The following is a 19617-nucleotide window of genomic DNA, read 5'->3' as shown; positions in this document are numbered from 1 at the left end:
ATTAGTTTTCACAGTGTCATATATCCTCAAGAATATGGATAAGTATTGGTTTGGGTCCTCTTGAGCACTTCTTCCAAATTGACAGTTGTTTTGGACTAAGGTGATGAGCTGTGGCTTTAGTTCAAAGCTATTGGCATCACATTGGGTGTTAGGATGCTGCTTCTACAATTTCCAGGGCTAGGATTTATGTAAGATCCTAACACTCTTCTCACTTATGGAGCATGGTTGCCAGCACCTTCTCCATGATTATGTGGCATTTCATCTTCCATGTTTAGATTTAGGTCCTCTTCCACTTCTTCCTCACCAACAACTCTTTTTCCTCTTGTAGCTGCCTCTCTTCTTAGTCTTAGAAATGTCCTCTCTGGTTCGGAATCAAAGGAGGTTGATGCTCCTCTCCTTCCTCCTGGCATACGCAAAATGGCAACATAAGAAAGCAAAAGTGAAGAGAGTCACTCAGTTAACAAAGTGTGGTTAGAGTTGAGTAGTACAATTTAACAAATAGTTTATGGATTAGGATTCAGGTGAGTAAATATACAATGAAAAGTAAATGGGAATCACTGTAAGATAAAGCAAATTAACTAAAATTAGATAAAGCAAATTAACTAAAAATAAACTAGTTAGACAAAATGAAAGAAAAATGTTCAATCTAGGTATCTTTTGACTTAGTCATTGTCAATACAAAATCAATCCCTGGCAATGGTGCCATAAACTTGATCACGAAATTTGTATCTCTACAATTTCTCTTTGGCAAGTATACTGAGTTATCGTCAAGTAAAAACTCACAAGAGTGAGGTCGAATCCCATAGGGATTGATTGATTGAGAAATTTTAGTCAAGTGGAAATCTAGTTGAACAAAGCATTAATGAAGTTTGATTGCAAAAATTTAAATGGCGGAAAATTTAAATGACTTAAAGTAAATAACTGAAATTAAATTGTGGAAATGTAAATTGCTTGAAAAGTAAAGTGCATAAAGTAAAGGAAAATTATATGACTGGAAATTGAAAAGGGAAGGGGATGATGAGCATAAAAGTAAACAAACAAAATAAAAGAAAGAGATAGATGAGAATAGAGAGGATCATTGGGTTTAGGAGATATTGAATTCCCCAGATCAATGTAATCTCATCTCTTCTTCAACATGCAACATCATTGATCTCTTGGCAATCATGAGTGATTGAACCCCAATTCCTTGGCAATTCAGTCTCTCTAAACTTGAACAATTGCCAATTCCTTGATCTAATTGCTCATGAGAAGAGATGAAGCTTGGTCACTGATTATACCACACACCTTTCTAGATCAAAGCATCGGGAGGATTATATGTCACTATATTCGACCAACCCCCAATCTAGTCCAGCATGAGAAAGAATTTCTAGCATGATTCCAATATTCCTCTTCCAAGGTTCCAATGGAATCCATGTATATCCAACCTCTTTTCCAAGATAATTGAATAATTGGATGAAGCACGAAATCCTTCAAGCAAATCAAAAAGAGATGAAGAGAAGAAGAGAATAAGAATTCTATTGATCCATCAAATTACAATAGAGCTCCCTCCCCCAATGAAGTGGGGTTTAGCTGGTCATAGCTCCTGAAAACCCAAAAGAAAAGTAAAAGTGCACGAAAGTAAACTAAGTACAAAAGGAAGAAGAGAAAGTAAAATTTAGATCTGAGTTCTATTCTGTGCAGTCTATTCTAGTGTACTTTGAAGTTCAAAACTTCACTTATTTATACTACTTCTCTAACTTCAAGTGAGTCTTCAAGTCTCTGGATGTGGGCCCTTGGTCTTTAGTAAAGCAAGTTAGGAAAATGCCCAGGCCCTTTTCAGCTCTGCCAACCTTGCTGACCTTGAAGTTATTAACATTGCCAATGCTCTCAATCACATTTCTCTGGCGTTGTCACTGGCATTAGCAGCATTATTAATGCTTTCTCTATCGTGTGTACGCACACTGGCTTGTGCGTACGCACACTGGGCAAAATTTCCTCTTGTGCATTGTCGAAGACGTTAGTGGGGTAACGTAGGCTTTGGTGACGCTAAAGCTTGCCTATTCTGGCGTTATCCCTGGCGTTACCAGCATTGGTAATGCTGGTTAAGGTGCATGCCTTGACCTTGGCATTGGTGGCATTGATAACGCCCTTTCATGCATATATGGCTGGCGTTGTTGCTAGCGTTGCCAACGTTGGCAACACCCTTGATTCTCCTTGAGCTGGCATTAGTACGGGCGTTACCAGCGTTGGTAATATTGATGCTGGTGTTATTGCCAGCATTACCAACGTTGGCAATGCCCTTGGTTCCCTCTTAAGTTGGTGTTATCGTTGGCGTTATTGCCAGCGTTGCTAGCATTGGTAACGCCATTGTTTCCTTTTGGAGCTGGCGTTAGTGAGGCCATTTGTAGCGTTGCAAACGCCCTTGGTCTTTATGATCTTAGCGTTGATGAGCCTAAGTTGGCCGTTGGTAATGCCCTTGGTCTTTGCTTTCCCTCTGCTTCTTCTTTCCTTGCCTACCATCAATAAAACAAGTGCATCAAAGCTTGCTATTTCATGAATAATCACAAGATAATTCATCATTCATTACACCACTTAGTTCTTATGTTAATCTCATGAAAATGTTTATAATTGACTAATGTTTCATGAATCAAAACATGCAAAGATAATTCATCCAAATGCTTGCTTATTGATGCAGATACTGCATGAAACTAAGTAAAAACTTAATAAAAATGGCTTGTAAAACTAGCCAAGATGCCCAGGCATCAAATAGATATTCATCATATGCATTTGTGTGATTTTGTTGATTGTGCATCGATTGGAATTGCCTAAGTGACTATAATATGCTAATTGTTATACTTGCTATTTGTATTACTTGCATCCTACTTGTGTTTGCCATTGTCTGCTTGTTTGTCTTTGTAATTTCACCGGATAAGGAGGTACGGAGGAAAGACGAAGAGATTTAGGGTTGTAGGTAAGTTTTAGTTAGATTTAAGGAAGTGACTAAGTTTAGAAAGCCTTAGAGAACCACTCTTATTCATGGTTTCTATTTTATTTCTTTAAGTTTTATAATCTGAGTGTCGGTGTTCTAGGATTGCCTCTAGCATTCCCAGGATCTTATATTTTATGTACGTGGTATATTTATCATGCTGAGAATCCCTAGTTCTCATTCCATACGATATTATTATTTTTCAGATGCAGGTCGACAGGCACCTCGCTAGGCGTCTGGAGTTCTGCAGCGAAGTGGATTTTGGGGCTTATTTTGATACATAGTTTATATATGTATGATCATATGTATAGAACTCCCTTGATAACTTGTTTTACGTTGCACCTCATAGAGGTTTATGGAGAACTAGGGTTTTATATATGTATTTTGGACTTGGGTTATGTATATATATGTATGTAAATATTTTCCAGTTAACCTTAGCTTCGCAGGCAGGGTTAGGAGCTTGTTATTTTGTATTCTTGACCCTCTATTCTTACTTCTATATATATATGTATGTTTAGGAACCATAGCTTTCTTAGTATGCAAGTTACGTTATTTCTGAGCGTTGTATTTTTTTATTTTTGCAATTTTTATTTTACCCGTTTTTCAAGGCTCCTCGTATATATATATATATATATATATATATATATATATATATATATATATATATATATATATATATATATATTTTAGAGGACGTAGCACTGATGAATCCATATTTGATGATGATTTTTAGTTAGAATTGAATGAATTTTTATCACATAAACTCAAACTTATTCCCTTGAATAGCATGCTTTTGATCTCTCCTCCCAATTTGTGCTTGATCATGAAAATATGCTCTTTTATACTTAATTGAATCTATTTTATTCCATTTGACTTCCATTCGATGCCTTGATATTATTGGCGAGTGCTTTCAGGTATATAAGGTAGGAATGGATTGGAGAAAATGGAAGAAGAGCATGCAAAGTGGAGGAAGCAAGAGAAATCAAAGGAGTGAGCTCAGAGACGTGTGCATACGCACAGCCACCCAAGCAGAGTGCGTGGATTGCCTCGAGCACATCGCGCGTCCAGCCAAGCATCGCGTAGTGTGCGTACACACGGCTGCTTGTGCGTACGCACAGGCCTGGATTTCTCCTGAAGTGTGCGGACGCACGCATCTGTGCGGACGCACGTCCGCACAGGTGTCCACACATGACTTCATTAAAATAGCACGTGCCTCACGATTTGGGGACTTTAGAGGCCCATTTCTGAAGTCTTCTAGGTCATATTGGAGGGGGAAATGGAGACATAACATAGCATATCATTTAGTATAGTTTAGAAGTAGTAGTAGGAAGCTTTAGTTTAGTTTTTCTCTAAGTTTTTCATCATCTCTATTAGGGTTTATATTAGGGTTTTACATTCAAGTTCCATTTCCATTTTTGATCTTGGATTTTGCAAGCTTCCATTGTAAGTATTTTCTTGTTATTACTCTTTATAGTTACATTGTCATTACTCTTTCTTCTAATTTAAGTTATAGTTCAATTTTGCTTCTCTCTTGCAATTTCAATTTTTTGTTGATGAATTTGATGTTGGATGTTGATTATATGCTTTCTTGTGTTATTCTTGTTGATTGAGATCAATTGTTGCTTTTAGTTTCAAGTCTTTACTCATTTTCTTCATGTTTAAGCTTTTTGGCCACCAAGTGTTTGACAAAATGTCAAACATGGTTTTAGGCTAAATTTTTTGCTCTTGGCTTGGGTAAAGTGAGCAATTGGGTTCCTAGAGTTAGAATGTCCAACATTTAGTTTCAATTCTTGGGTTGTTAATTGTTCTTGTTCCCACTAACGCTAATTTGTTGCTAAGGTAATTAGCAGGCAAGTTAGAATTTGTGGGTTAAGGACACTTATACTCATTTAACTTAATTTCCGATGTGAGGGTTGATCAAGTGAGACTAATCCATCATAATTGTCATAGTTGTGGTTCCAACAAGGTAAGGACCCTTAGCTCACTCCAAGCCAAGACTCTTTTTGATGCTTTCAATCTTTCATACCTTTATATGTTGATTTCTTTTATATTTTACTTGTTTATATACATAGTCGATTCTTTAATTTCTTAATTAGTTCAATCGTTACAATTTTGCATGTTTTTTTATTTCTTTATATGTTCATCTCTTCATTCACAACCCGTTGATCACTATAACTGGAATTGTACACTCATTGTTCTAAAGTGCTCCTAGGGAGACGACTCGGGATTCTAATACTCTCGGTTTTAATTTGGTTTTGCTTGTGACATCTCTTGTGAACCTCTAATTTGATTTGAGGGCCAATTCGTCGGGTTAGGACTATACTTACGACGCTAATCCCAATTTGGAGGAAAATTCCTACCCTTGCCCTTTGGTCCCCCTCTTATCAAATTTTGGCGCCGTTGCCGGGGAGTTCACTTTAAGTCAATGAGTGATACTATTTTGGTTGTTTTAAATATGTGAATATTGTGAATACTTGATTTTGGTTTGCTATTTGGCACTAATTAGTAAGAGGTACCTCTATCCTAGTATAGATAGCAACTAACACTCTTTGTTTGTTTTGGCCTAGACTAGGAGATATAATTAGAACATATATACTCATTTGTTCATTGCTTTTGTTGATATTGTTGCGTTTTATTTTTCCTATTCATCATGAACTATCACCCTTTTGTTGAATAAGTGTGAGTATCAAAATTGTTTAAGGTGGAGTTAATGTCAAAAATAAAAACCAGGCAAATTGATAAACATAAGGACACTATTCTATTCTTTATTAGAAGGTAAGATAAAGAACAAATATGTTCCCTTTGCTTCACTCAAATTTTAACTCCAGTTGGCACAGTCTCAGAGAAAGAACAAACTTTGAAATGCTGAATTCAATGATAGGAATATTTAGGAACATGAAGCTCAATAGTTGACAATAGTTGATAAATTGCCATGAGCCACGAAAATACTGCAGCATATATAATCCACATGCAACAAAAATAATTAACATGAAATCAGTAAACTACTCTAGACAAATGAATAATAGTCCCCATTAGTACTTGATTTTTGTTTATTAGAACATTACCATTTACCACTACAAAGTAAACTGCTGATTAAGAAAGCAACAATCATTCACATACAGATCAAAGAATTAAGCAGCTGACTGGTCAATAAATATATTATGTAGCCTAACTTATTTGAGAATAAGCATACTCAATGGAAAGGTTTCTGCCATTTAATCACCAAATACAGCTAAAATCAATATCTAACTATTCTAACCCTTACCTCTTTGTTGATCAAATACACAAGACTTGTCCCTGTTTTTCTCTTGAGCCCAAACCTTAACCGTTCCAAGAACCAGAATTTTGCTTACATTTCACAAGGCCATTCGACCAAATTAAACACAGAGGAGAGAAAATCACTCACCTCTCTTTGCTTGTGGTGGTAGTTGTGTTAAAAGAAATTGAATAAACTGGAAAAAATGGAGCAAGAGAATTATCAGAATTTTGAATTAGAGGAGAAAAGAAAGAAGATGAAGTCGCTGTCCTCACCTAGCAAAGAAACTCGAAGAACAGTTGGGTGAGTGGAACACAGCTCCCTCTTAAGCTTCAGTCAGCTCCCTTCTTGGCCATCATTCTCTTTCTCTTGGTGCTATGATTGATGAAGAGCCAAAAACTTGAAGAACGCTCCTGTTTTTGCTCCCTGGTGCTTTGGCTATTCCTCTGTTCCTTGCCCTCTCTACTGTCTGTGAATTTATGAGGGAGACAGACGGAGACACAATGTTATGTTATGATTTGTGAATTCATGAAATAAGTATAATTTAGCAAATTAAGTTAAGTCATAAGATTCCTCGCCTCAAGCCTTGGATTCGCTACGGGCAATTCTTTATCTGCAGAACATATTTGACTATATGCTTAATAAGATCAGCATCACCCCTAGCATAATATGAAAATAAACCAGAATTAAAAAGCATACTAGATATACTTATTCTTTTGCTAAAAGAAATCTAAATTGGAGAGAATAAGAGTTTCACACACAACTCAACTGCCATATTAAATCGACTGACTTATTTTTAATTGAAATAATAATTTTTGTATTTTATAAAAAACCGGGAGAACTTCCTGTCCTTTTTATTTCCTGGTCTCTAATATCTTGACCAATTCATACAAGCGCCACTCGCTGGAAGCATAGTCCTGTGAGAAAACAACAATAGATACATGTTAACTTTCAATAGCCTTTGAGAGTGAAGGCCCTATGCTCTGCCCCTTTGGGAGATCCTCATCTTTGACCACTTTGACTTGCTGTTTGTTGTTCAGAGCTTCGCAGAGATGAATCACGAAGTTGGTGCGCGTGTCGTTGCCCCTAAAGAGAGGAAGTGTCAAGTCAAAGAGTGATCCAGCTGACCCAAGAAAGGAAATGAGCTCAGATTCAATGTAAGGTCCATGCTGATGCACGTGTGGATAAAGATCGCACGAGGCGAAACCTGCATAGCAGTTATATTGGCCAGCTAGCCAAGATTCGCGGAATGTAGCTTGGCTGACGACATAGGATCCAAGAACTAGTTAGTTGGTTAGTATAAATAGGACTCGGTCTCCTCCCACATTCTCGGATTTATGTTTTTTCTTTCTAGCCTTCTTTTGTTTTTCATTTCAATCTACATATTTAGTATGCTTTTTTTTTAAAAAAAAAGAAAAGTTTAACAAGATTACGATTTCTTCTAAGGATTTATGGTGATCATTGCCAAGTTGCTGAGTACCCCTCTTGGCATTAATCATATAGTAAAGGTAATCATGAAGAGTGAGTTTCGGACAGTTTCTTGTTTTGAAATTTAATCAATTCAATTTTAACCAATCAATAGTTATGCACATATATCATTAACCAACCCAGCAAAAAAGCAGAATAAAATTGCCACCCTATTTCTACAAAAGTGTAACATACTGTGGTTTGATCCGTGGATTAATAACTTTTTCAAAATAGTAAACACCAACACCAATTTCGTTCCATTGATGTAGAAAACCTTTACCTCATTAGCCAACAATGTTCCTTCAAGTTATAGTTTAGCAAATTTCCCTCCAATTGTTAATAATAAGCTATGGGTTTGAAAAAAGCTGAAATGTAGGAATAGACCAGCATTTCAAGAATCATTAGAGTGGAAATTAATTAGCCACTTACAACATTCTTGCATTGTACTCCACATGAGGTTTATATTGAACTATCACAACAAAGTTCATGTCATAACAATTTTTTCAAACCTAGCACAAACCCTCATGCCAATAACTCACAGAACAAACAGAGTTCAGCAAAAAAATAAATAAATAACAAAAAAAATATCAAACACAAACAATTTTAAACTACAGGTTCTAGCAGAAAGCCAATTACCGCACTAACAGTTTAAAAGAAAAAAAAAGTATCAAAGAGAAACATTTAATCAAGTACAAAAACTTTCAAAACAAAAAGTGTTTCAATATTACACACATAACACATTAAATCATTCACCTATTCAAGAAATCAACTTCAGTCTCAGAAAAGAATTACCATAAGAATCAGCAACTGAGGGAAAAATTGTAGTTTTAGCCAAAAGGGGTATAAGTAACTATAATGTCCCCATTTTTATAGATGAATACCTAGATTTCTACAATGGAGATGTCAAACAATCAGATTTCTACAACTGAGGCATCCTAAACCCAATTCATACCTGAAGTAGAAGATCTTGTGCTTGAAAAAGATGAAGAAGTTGTAGAAGACAAATTAAACTCTCTTTGGGGTTATTGCTGAGAAGCACCTGAGATAATATTTATTCTGATGAGGACACCATAAAACTAGCAAGGAATTAGACAAGCTTTTAAATATATCAGTATATCAATATTTTAATAAATTTTAATTATTAATTTTAATTATATATATTATAGCTTAAATAACATAGTCTTTTTATATTTATTAGTATTTACAAGGTTATTGCCTTTGTTGAAGGCTCACCTGATATGGCTACATAAACAGGATTGTATATGATTGGTTTTCATGTTAATTAGATTTATTCTTTCAATTCAATTTACAATTCAACTCACCTTTCTTCTTCCTCTTCTACTTCTTTTCTACTCCTTGTCTTCTTTTCATTCTTTACATTTTTCACACCATTTCTATTTCTGGCTAACCAAGAAACCGTTCAAACTGCAAGAACTCTGTTAGAAACAGGAAGCTAAAATAGGAAGCTGAAAACAGAGAAACGGAAGCCAACTTATTCATTGAGAAATCACAGAAACAAAAGCTTATTAACGCTGCATTTGGATTCAGTCTCAGAAACAAAAATACAGAGAAAATAGACAAGCTGTATATTAAATTACAGTTCACAAACCCTAAAATACCACACATCTTCATCAACAACAACATGCATGTTATCAAATTACAGTTCACAAACCCATATTTCAGAGATTAAAAGCCCCAAATTAAAACCCCTAAAATAGGAACCCTAAGCCACTGATCAATTTCAAAAGCAAATAGAAATCAATACATACCTATTCAATGATGTGAGCACAGTGAAGACGATGATGAGAAGCACGAAGATGACGATGGTGAGAGCGGCGCAGCAGCGATGGTGAGAGCGGCGCAGCAGCGATGGTGAGGGCCGCACAGCGACGATGGTGAGGGCAGCACAGCGACGATCAGTGCAAGCGATGGCGAAGAGGAGTGACGACGGTCAATGTGGAAAGTAGTGCAGGTGAGTCGTGAGTGGGAGGCGACGACTCTCAATGGCGACTGAGCTATCGAGGGTTTACGAGGATGAAGGTGACTGAGCTATCGAAGGTGACTGAGACTCAAGAAGTTTGCTAAGTTTTACTAAGTGTTAAGGTCATCACTCATCAGTTTGCTTTCAGGAAAAACAAGGAAAAAAATTACTAAGTGTTAAGTTTTTGGCTCTAGAGACATTAGGCATCACTTTTAAAATGCACCCAAAACTTAACAAATAGGCTATCCTTTAAAAGCGTCTCCTTTGATACGAAAAGTGAACCTATAGATATCAACCTACGGCTACGCTTTATAAGTGATATCTTTAATACCTAAGACTACGCTTTTTAAATGATGCCGCATTTGTGTATCCTTTTCTCTTATAAAAAGGCAACACGGAGAAAAGCGTAGCCTATTCTATGAATAGGCTACGCTTTTCAAATGTAGCCTAAAAAAAGTGTGGCTGAATGGGTATTTTTCTTGTAGTGATTGAACCTGTAATTGAAGAGAAGTAGCCTAAACATAATAGAAATCCTAAATCCTTAGCTCTAACACTACATCTAAATCCTAAAATTGTGTATTTTAAGTATGATTTATGAATGAATGGATTCCCCCACTTTATAGCCTCTAATCTGTGTTTTTTAGGCCGAAAACTGGGTCAAAAATAGCCCAGAAATTTCTAGTTGCGAAATCTGCCACGCTGGTTTTTCGTCACTGCGACAAGTCCACGTGAAGCACGCATTCGCGTTGCCTAGCTGTATGGCCACTATGGCAAATTATATATCATTTCGAAGTCCCGGACATTAGATTTTCAACGCAACTGGAATCGCATCATTTGGACCTTTGTAGCTCAAGTTATGATCGATTTAGTGCGAGAGGGTCAAGCTGACAGCTTTGCAGTTCCTTCAATTTCTCGTATTCCTTCCACTTTTGCATGCTTCTTTTCCATCCTCTGAGTCATTCCTACCCTGTAATCTCTGAAATCACTTAACACATATATCAAGGCATATAATGGTAATAAGAGAGGATTAATATTAGCAAATTAAGACCAAAGGAAAATGTAAAACCATGCAATTAATATGAATAAGTGGGCAAGGACTTGATAAAAACCACTCAATTAAGCACAAGATAAACTATAAAATAGTGGTTTATCAGGAACCTTGAGGAGGAAGAAGATGGAAGTAGCCCTCCAAGTCTCCACAATCAAGAGGACAAGTTACCCTACCAAGAAGCAAGGGAAGATTTGAAACCACTACCACCTCATGTTAAGTAGGCGTTCCTTGATGAGGAACATAAATTTCCAGTGATAGTGGCAACTGACCTCTCCAATCAAGGAGAGCAGCAACTCCTTGAAGTTATCCGGAAGTATAAGAAGGCGATCGGATGGAGCTTAAGTGACATTGTGGGGATAAGCCCTCAAGTGTGCCTCCATCGGATTTTCTTGGAAGAAGGTGCCAAGCCGGTCCAACAACCGCAAAGGCGGCTAAATTCTACAATCCTTGACGTAGTCAAGAAGGAAGTGACTCGCCTCTTGGAAGCGGACATCATCTACCCCATTTCCGATAGTGAATGGGTGAGTCCAGTCCAAGTAGTGCCGAAGAAGTCCGGAGCGACAATGGTTAAGACGGAGAGTGGAGAGCTTGTGGCCACCCAAGTCCAGAACACTTGGTGAGTGTGCATTGATTACCGCCGGCTGAATCAAGCAACGCGGAAGGACCATTACCCGTTGTCGTTCATTGACTAAATGTTGGATCGCTTGGCAGGTAAATCCCATTATTACTTTCTAGATGGATATACAGGTTACTTTCAAATTCACATAGATCCTGAAGATCAGGAGAAAACCACTTTTACTTGCCCCTTTGGAACGTTTGCGTATAAGAGAATGCCATTTGGTTTATGCAACGCACCGGCAACGTTCCAAAGATGCATGACAAGTGTTTTCTCAGATCTTTTGGAGGATTGTATGGAAGTCTTCATGGACGATTTCAGTGTGTATGGTAGCTCCTTTGATGCTTGTTTAGGGAACTTAGCTAGGGTACTAGAGCGATACACGAATACTAACCTTGTTCTGAAATTTGAAAAGTGCCATTTCATGGTGAAACAAGGTATAGTGTTGGGTCACATTGTTTCTAAAGACGGAATTTCCGTCGACCCGGCTAAGATCGATGTCATTTCGAATTTACCTTACTCCTCCTCAGTGAGGGAGATCCATTCCTTCTTAGGTCATGCAGGTTTTTATCGTCGGTTTATCAAGGACTTTAACAAAGTCGCATTGCCCCTTTCCCGCCTACTACAAAAGGATGTAGAATTCCATTTCAGTGAGGATTGCAAAGAGGCTTTTGACAAGTTGAAGGAAGCGTTAACCACAACCCCTATTGTGCGAGGCCCAAATTGGAGTCAACCTTTTGAGATCGTGTGCAATGCCTCGAATCACGCCGTAGGTGCCGCGCTAGCACAGTGCGATGGTAACGCTCCCTACACTATAGCTTATGCATCAAAAACTTTAGATTCGGCTCAGTCGAACTACACCACCACCGAAAAAGAGCGTTTAGCCATTGTTTTTGCTCTAGACAAGTTTCGACCTTATTTGCTAGGCTCTAAAGTGGTGGTGTATTCTGACCATGCCGCACTGAAATATTTGCTAAAGAAGAAAGAGTCAATGCCTAGGCTCATTAGGTGGATATTGCTTTTGCAAGAATTTGACTTGGAAATCAAAGATAGAAGTGGATCCCAAAACCTAATGGCGGACCATTTGAGTCGCCTCGAACATTTAACTCCGGATCCCACTCCTATCAATGACTCATTTTCTTTTAGATACCTTGCAAGCAATATCCCAAAGCACCCCATGATTTGCCCCGATAGCTAATTACTTGGTCACTCACGTTTTTCCCCCACAATTCTCAAAGCATCAAAAAAATAGATTGAGAAGTGATGCTAAGTATTATATTTGGGGTGATCCACATCTGTGGAGACGTGGAGCGGATCAAGTAATTAGAAAATGTGTGCCAGAATTTGAATTCCAGTCTATCCTTCAATTTTTCCACTCATCTGAGAGTGGGGATCATTTTGACCCACAACGAACAGCGAGGAAGGTTTTAAACTACGGATTCTGGTGGCCCACTTTGTTTAGGGATGCCAACCAATTTTGCAAATCTTGTCATCAATGCTAGAAATCTGGAAATACCTCTCAGAGAGACGAGATGCGCCAACAATCGATGATTTTTTGTGAGATTTTTTATGTTTGGGGCATGGATTTCATGGGGCCATTTCCAAATTCCAATGGGTTTGTGTACATATTGTTAGCAGTGGACTACATCTCTAAATGGGTGGAAGCAATTCCTACCCGTTGCGATGACGCTAATACCATTGCTTCCTTTTTGAAAAATAACATTATTTGTAGATTTGGGTCACCACGAGCAGTCGTGAGCGACCAAGGAACCCACTTTTGTAACAGGAAAATTAAGGTATTGATGAAAAAGTATGGGGTTATTCACAAAGTTTCTACAGCCTATCACCCCCAAACCAACGGACAAGCGGAAGTATCCAACAGGGAGATCAAAAGAATCTTAGAGAAGGTGGTTAACCCATAGTGGAACGATTGAAGTTTTAGATTGGGAGATACATTATGGGCCTATAGGACCGCTTACAAGACCCCAATCAGGATGAGCCCCTTCCGTATTATTTTTGGGAAACCCTGTCATCTTCCGGTTGAGATCCAACATAGAGCCTTTTGGGCGGTGAAGAATTGCAACCCGGACTTAAAGGGGGCGGGATGGAACGTAAGCTCCAATTGGAAGAATTAGAATGCCTTAGGTTGGAAGCATATGAGAATGCTCAGTTCTACAAGGAAAAAGCTAAGGCATTCCATGACCAGAATATAAGGCGGAAGAACTTCAAGATAGGTGATGAAGTGCTTGTATACAATTCAAGGTTGCGGTTCATGCCCAGAAAATTGAGGTCTAGATGGGATGGGCCGCTTAAAGTGGTAGATGTCAAACTATATGGGGTGGTGGAGGTGATTCACCGCACTAATGAAGTTAAGTTCAAGGTCAATGGTCATAGGGTGAAGCTCTATCATACTCAACCCAAAAATGCCAAGGAGTTGGAGATCTTTCTCTTTGGTGAAGTTTCCAAGTGACTAATGAAGTCATGCAAGTCCAACTTAGGACTCTAAACCAAAGTGTTTGGTGGGAGACACCCCACCATGGTGACATTATTCCAACTCTATCTCTTGTTTATAGTGTTTTACCTTATTTGCCTTTTGTGATATAATGGATAGTTTAGGTTTGATTTGATGAATTTTGAGTTGTTCAAGTTGTATCACTTGTGGACTGTGAATTTGTGCTTATTTGAATGGTTTAGGGTTGGTATGTTGATATGCTAAGGGTAGGAACCTTAGTTTTGAAGAGAAAAAATTTTTCTGAAACAGGGAATCTGTGCGTCCGCACCCACTTGTGCGCCCGCACAACCCTGAATTTTTCGCCATCTGTGCGGACGCACCAGCCTGTGCGTCTACACGAGCTTTGCTTTGCCCTCTGGTCACAGCGCCAGCACAGCCTGTGCGTGCGCGCTACCAGTTTTCCTTACACTGAGCGAGTGCTTATCCGCGTGCGACCGCACACACTCCCTTTCATGCTCTATCTGTGCGGCCGCACAGACGTGTGCGTCCGCACGCAACTTGATAGCCCCTTTGGTAGCAGCGAGGGAATGGCTTGTGTGTGGGCACAACCTCCCCCATTCCCAACCTCTGTGCGTGCGCACGGACTTGTGTGCACACGCACGGGAGCCTTTGTCCGCAAGCTAAAAAAAACTGTATCTGTGAAGTTGCACGTCTTCGTGCGTCCGCACGTTGAAGAGAGCTGAAGATTGATGATTTAGAAGTTATAGTAAACTCTCGTTGCAAGTATAGTTACTAAACCAAGCAATCAACCTTTCTTACAAAAGTTTTGGTTGTCACAAGTAACAAACCCCTTTTAAAATTGATAACCGAGTATTTAAACCTCGGGTCGTCTTCTCAAGGAATTGCAGGGAGTATGTTTTTATTATTGGTTATGAGTTTGTAAATTGGGGTTTTGGAGTTTAGGCAATGGGCACAGGTATATTTAAATGACAAGTAAAATAAATTAACAATAATAAAATCCCTTTGCAAGGTATGAAGAACTGGAAGTCCTATCCTAGTTATCCTTATCAATTGTGATGAGAATTGGATTTTTCTCCCACTTTGTTAACCTCTAACTATGAAGGTAAGTTAAGTGGATGAATTAATTTTTATTCCTCAGATCCTAGTCTTTCCTTGGGAAAAGTTAGAGTTATTGGAACTTGAATTAATCCTTGAAGAATTCCAATTTTCAATCAACAATGAGTTTGATAACTCAAGTGTCTCCAATTATTTAACCAAAGCCAAAAGGGAAAATATCTAAATTAATTTAAAAGCATTCATATAAATAAAGCAAAGCAATCTTAAATCTGAAATACCTCAAATAATATTAATGAAGAAAATCATAACATGAATGTAGCATAAGCCAATTAGGCAACATAACTAATACAAGCATTAAAGCATCTGAAATTAAAAAGAGAAATATAAAATAAAAAGAATATTGAACCTGGGATTGAGAAGCACTCCTAAAACTAAGAGAAATCCTAAATCCTAATCCAAAGAGAGAGGAGAGAACCTCTCTCTCTAAAAACTACATCTAAATCCTAAAATTGTGAATATGAAAGCTTGTTCATGTATGGATGCATTCCCCCACTTTATAGCCTCTAATTTGTGTTTTCTGGGCCGCAAACTGGGTCAAAAACAGCCCAGAAATCGCTAGAGAAGAAATCTGCCACGCTGGTTTTTTCGCCACTGCGACGCGGTCGCATGGAGCACGCGGTCGCATCACCTAGCGTCAGAGCAACTATGACATATTATATATCAAATCGAAGCCCGGGACGTTAGCTTTCCAACGCAACTAGAACCGTGTTGTTTGGACCTCTGTAGCTCAAGTTATGACTATTTGAATGCGAAGAGGTCAGGTTGACAACTTTGCAATTCCTCCAACTTCTTGTATTCCTTCTGCTTTTGCATGTTTCCTTTCTATCCTCCAAGCCATTCCTGCCCTGTAATCTCTGAAATCACTTAACACACATATCAAGACATCTAATGGTAATAAGAGAGGATTAACATTAGCAATTGTAAGATCAAAGAAGCATATTTTCAATCATAGCACATAATTAGGAAGACAAATGTAAAACCATGCAAATAGTATGAATAAGTGGGTAAAGAGTTGATAAAATCTACTCAATTGAGCACAAGATAAACCATAAAATAGTGGTTTATCACACGTCCTTTTGCATCCCATCTGGCCGCAGCGATCGCACGCTGTGTGCGTTCGCACCCTTCCAAGTTTTCATCCCTGTTGTGAGGCAGCTTTCTCTTCTCCTTTTCTTCTTCATAGCTGCCCTCTCTCCCTCTTCTCTGCCCAGCACTGCCGGTCCTGGCCGCCGCTGCCGCCAGCCCACCACCGGCGACCACTCCTTCTCTCTTTCTCTTTTCTTCTCTTCTCTTCTCTTCTCTCTTTTCCTTCTTCCTTTCCTTCTCTTTTCTATATACACCGCCGATGAGCTCTCCGTCTTCCGGTGTTGTTTCTTTTTCCGGCGAACCCAACTGCCGTGATTTTGCAGTGGCTATAAGAAGTGTCATTGTTTCCCACCTCATTCTTGTCTTCTCAACCTTTATATCTAAGGTTCTTGTTTTCCCTTTCTCTTTATGTTAATATTTTTGTGATTGTTTCCATTCCTTTCTTATTGTTTAGATTTAATTAGTTGCTTTCTTTCTTGTTTCCTTGATTTGCAAAGTGTTGTTGTTTGATTTTTGGGATAGGTTATGAGCAAATTTGAGCTTAATTGTGATGAACTTGCACATTACATACCACATGTTCGATAAAATGCCTCAATGAACACTTTGTTTAATTCATATGACTTGGCCATCATATGTGTTCAACTTATCTCTTGTTAGGCATATTGTATAAATTGTGCAACTTCTATTATGACTTTTGATGGTTATTAAGTAAATTCACCGATGCATTTCCTTGGTTGTTCATGTGCAATTCTTAGTCACAAATTCATTGTGTGTATGAATTCATTTGTCATTGTTCATCAAAATTTTTGATTCGGTAATCACTATACAATGGTTCAACCTTAGTTGATGTCTTGATCAAACATCTTTTGCACTCAATTTAAGACCATTATATGTGTGATTACCACTTCTTGAGAATGAACATTTGCCAATTCCATTTTGGTGCTTGCTTAAAGCTTTGAGTTGTGAATTGCTTTAAGGGTGTGATTTTCGTGATGACCGGCCGGTGTGTGTATTCCAACCGCGCGCATCATTGGAATATATACACCGTATTTTTGTAAGTCACACCACTTATCTAAGCTTCTTTTAATCTTTTTAGTGCTTCCTCAATGATTTTTACTTTAATGTTGCCCTATGATCTCAAAATCCTTTTGTTTGTATTTTCAGGATGAGAAAGAAGGGTAAGGCACCGGTTTCTTCGCCAGTTGAGTAAACTACCACTTGCTCTCCTGATATTTGGTGGAATCGCCGTGGTGATAAACCAGATACCTTGGTGAACTGAAGGGCCGACTCTCAATACGAGGCTATTGAGAAACAAAAATCCATTAGGAGCGGCCATTGAAGGTTCTAAGCCAATACAAGGTGATTATTCACCAAAAGATTGCCTCGCTTCATTGGGGGTTTCTTGAGCGGGAACCCATTGAAGTCAATGAGACTATGGTGCAGGAATTCTATGAAAACTACCAAGCTTGGGAAACAAAGTCAGTCTTCCTGCGGGGTAGGATGTTGGATACATCCAATCAAGCTCTAGAAGCTATCCTGAACATCCCCCACATTCCATTTGAGAAAAATGGATACTCCAAGATAAAAGAGGATGTCTTCAAAGGAAGAATATCTCTGACTCCCATTCTTGAGAAAATAGGCTGTCCTGGAGCATCTTGGGAGTATAGCAAAGGGAATAATTCTGTTCCCACTAGTATTGCATAATCTGATTTGAATGCTGAAGCTCGTATATGGCATCAAATTGTGGCGGACTACATCATCCTGAGCACCCACACTACCCATGAGAGATTTAGAACTGCTTTGATACTTTGGGCTATTATGCAAGGGAAGCATATAGCCATTTTGCCCTTATTGCGCAAATCAATTTGGAAGTTGATTGAGAAGAAGAATGTCAGCATTCCATTTCCATCGATGGTGATGTGTTTAGCAAATGCAGGGGGGTAGAGAGTGACCAATGGATATAATGCTTGAGTTTCCTAGAGGCAACAAGTTCATTCCGAGGGGAGATTTGGAGAGATAAACAAAAATAACCCCCTCCAAGAGGAAAACACCCACAGCACCACCATCAAGTCTACCAACTCCATCAACTGCTTTACCTATTTTCCGTCCTCTTCCAGATCTATTCCGTGATATCTTGCACGGTATCCACTACATGGAGTATTTGGAGCACAAACGTTTTGAGTGGATAGCGGCAAAGTTAGAAGGAAGAGACCCCGACCCAATTCCTACAGCTTCACCCGAGCTAGCTGGGGAGGAGCTTGATGCAGTTGACCATCCCATTTCTGAGCCCACCAGTTGAAGGTGGCCCCCTCTTCGTCCTCCCGGATTGTGAGCATGCACGGAGGACCGTGCACAATTTAAGTATGGGGGAGGATCGATGATTTCAAGGGGGTAAAAAATTTCTTTCTTAAAGAAACTTTGCAATGTTTCTTGTAGTACTTTTTCTTTATTTTGAGTAGTTTTTCTATTGCATCTTGTTTGGTTTGTTGTGAATATTTCTTTATTGTTTATGGATATTTAGTAGCTAATATTTGCATTTTGCATGATATGATGAATAAGTGGTGAAACACCAAAGAATTTCCATGAAATCCTTTTCTAAGGGCATACCATTGATTGAATTGAGGAAAAATTATTTTACCAACTTGCTTGGAGTATTTTGTTTGTAGAACATGGAAGAAAGAGCTCGAACAACATACCTTGTGAGATTTGAGCTTTAATGGATGGTTGTATTTTTCAACCATAATGTTGTTCTTGTGTGCGATTGTACTCCTTTTTTATTGTGATCATTGATTTGCATGATTCTTTATGTCCTGTATTTGTGTTTGGATGCATTTAGCATGATTGAGGCCATCTTTGATGATAAACTCACTAACCTATATGGCCAACCCTTGCATTCACCTTTGTGAACCCCTTTGAGCCTATGGATCCCCTTTTGTTCTGATGATAGCACATTACTCCCCTTAAGCGGAAAACCATTGATGTCCTTGAATTACTCTTTGATTAGCTTGGGTGGATTAGTGTGTAAATTCTAAGTGTGGGGGAAATTTAGGAAGCATTAGTGATAAAGGCATGAATTCTTTGTGAAAAATCTTTTGGGCAATTAGGTAATGCTCATGCATTTCATTAATTGAAACATATGCATTCATAGTTCAATTTAAAAAAATAAAACTTGTGCATAACAAAGTATGAATAGAAAGAGTAAATAAAAGATGCATATGCCATGTTTGAAAAGAAAATGCATGAGTGAAGTGAGATAGGAAAAAAGGAAATCGGTGGAAAGGTTGCATTGTTATGTGTACAAAGGTGATGTAGGAGTAGGTGGACATTCAAGCTAATCAAAGAACTAATTCCTTAAATCCACTAGACCATAAATCATCCTTCCTAAACCCTAGCCCCATTACATCCCTCTAAAGACCTCATGATACTTGTTATTCATGCATTAAATACTAGTTGATTGTTAGATGACTTGCAAATCTTTGAAAAACATGATGAAAGGAGAATTGAGTGGTTAAACCTAAACACTGACCCAATTGAGTGGATACACATCCGGTGAGGGGTTCAATCACTCAAATACATGTTTTTACACCTCATAGTGTTGCAAGTTGT

The 19617-nt window shown here is 38.4% G+C and overlaps 1 protein-coding gene across 1 annotated transcript; it reads left to right on the top strand.

The window, feature by feature from the left end:
- The first annotated feature begins 13440 nt into the window (after nucleotides 1-13440).
- LOC107607251 (uncharacterized) lies at nucleotides 13441-13806 on the top strand. The gene has a single exon (XM_016309223.1). The coding sequence runs from the start codon at nucleotides 13441-13443 to the stop codon at nucleotides 13804-13806; it is 366 nt and encodes a 121-aa protein (XP_016164709.1).
- The last annotated feature ends 5811 nt before the right edge of the window (nucleotides 13807-19617 follow it).

This window comes from Arachis ipaensis, chromosome B7 (genome assembly GCF_059453495.1).
Source record: "Arachis ipaensis isolate K30076 ecotype BB chromosome B7, ASM5945349v1, whole genome shotgun sequence".
In the NCBI taxonomy this organism is placed as follows: Eukaryota; Viridiplantae; Streptophyta; class Magnoliopsida; order Fabales; family Fabaceae; genus Arachis; species Arachis ipaensis.
The sequence above is the reverse complement of the archived record's forward strand: the minus strand, read 5'-3'. Positions and strand labels throughout refer to the sequence as shown.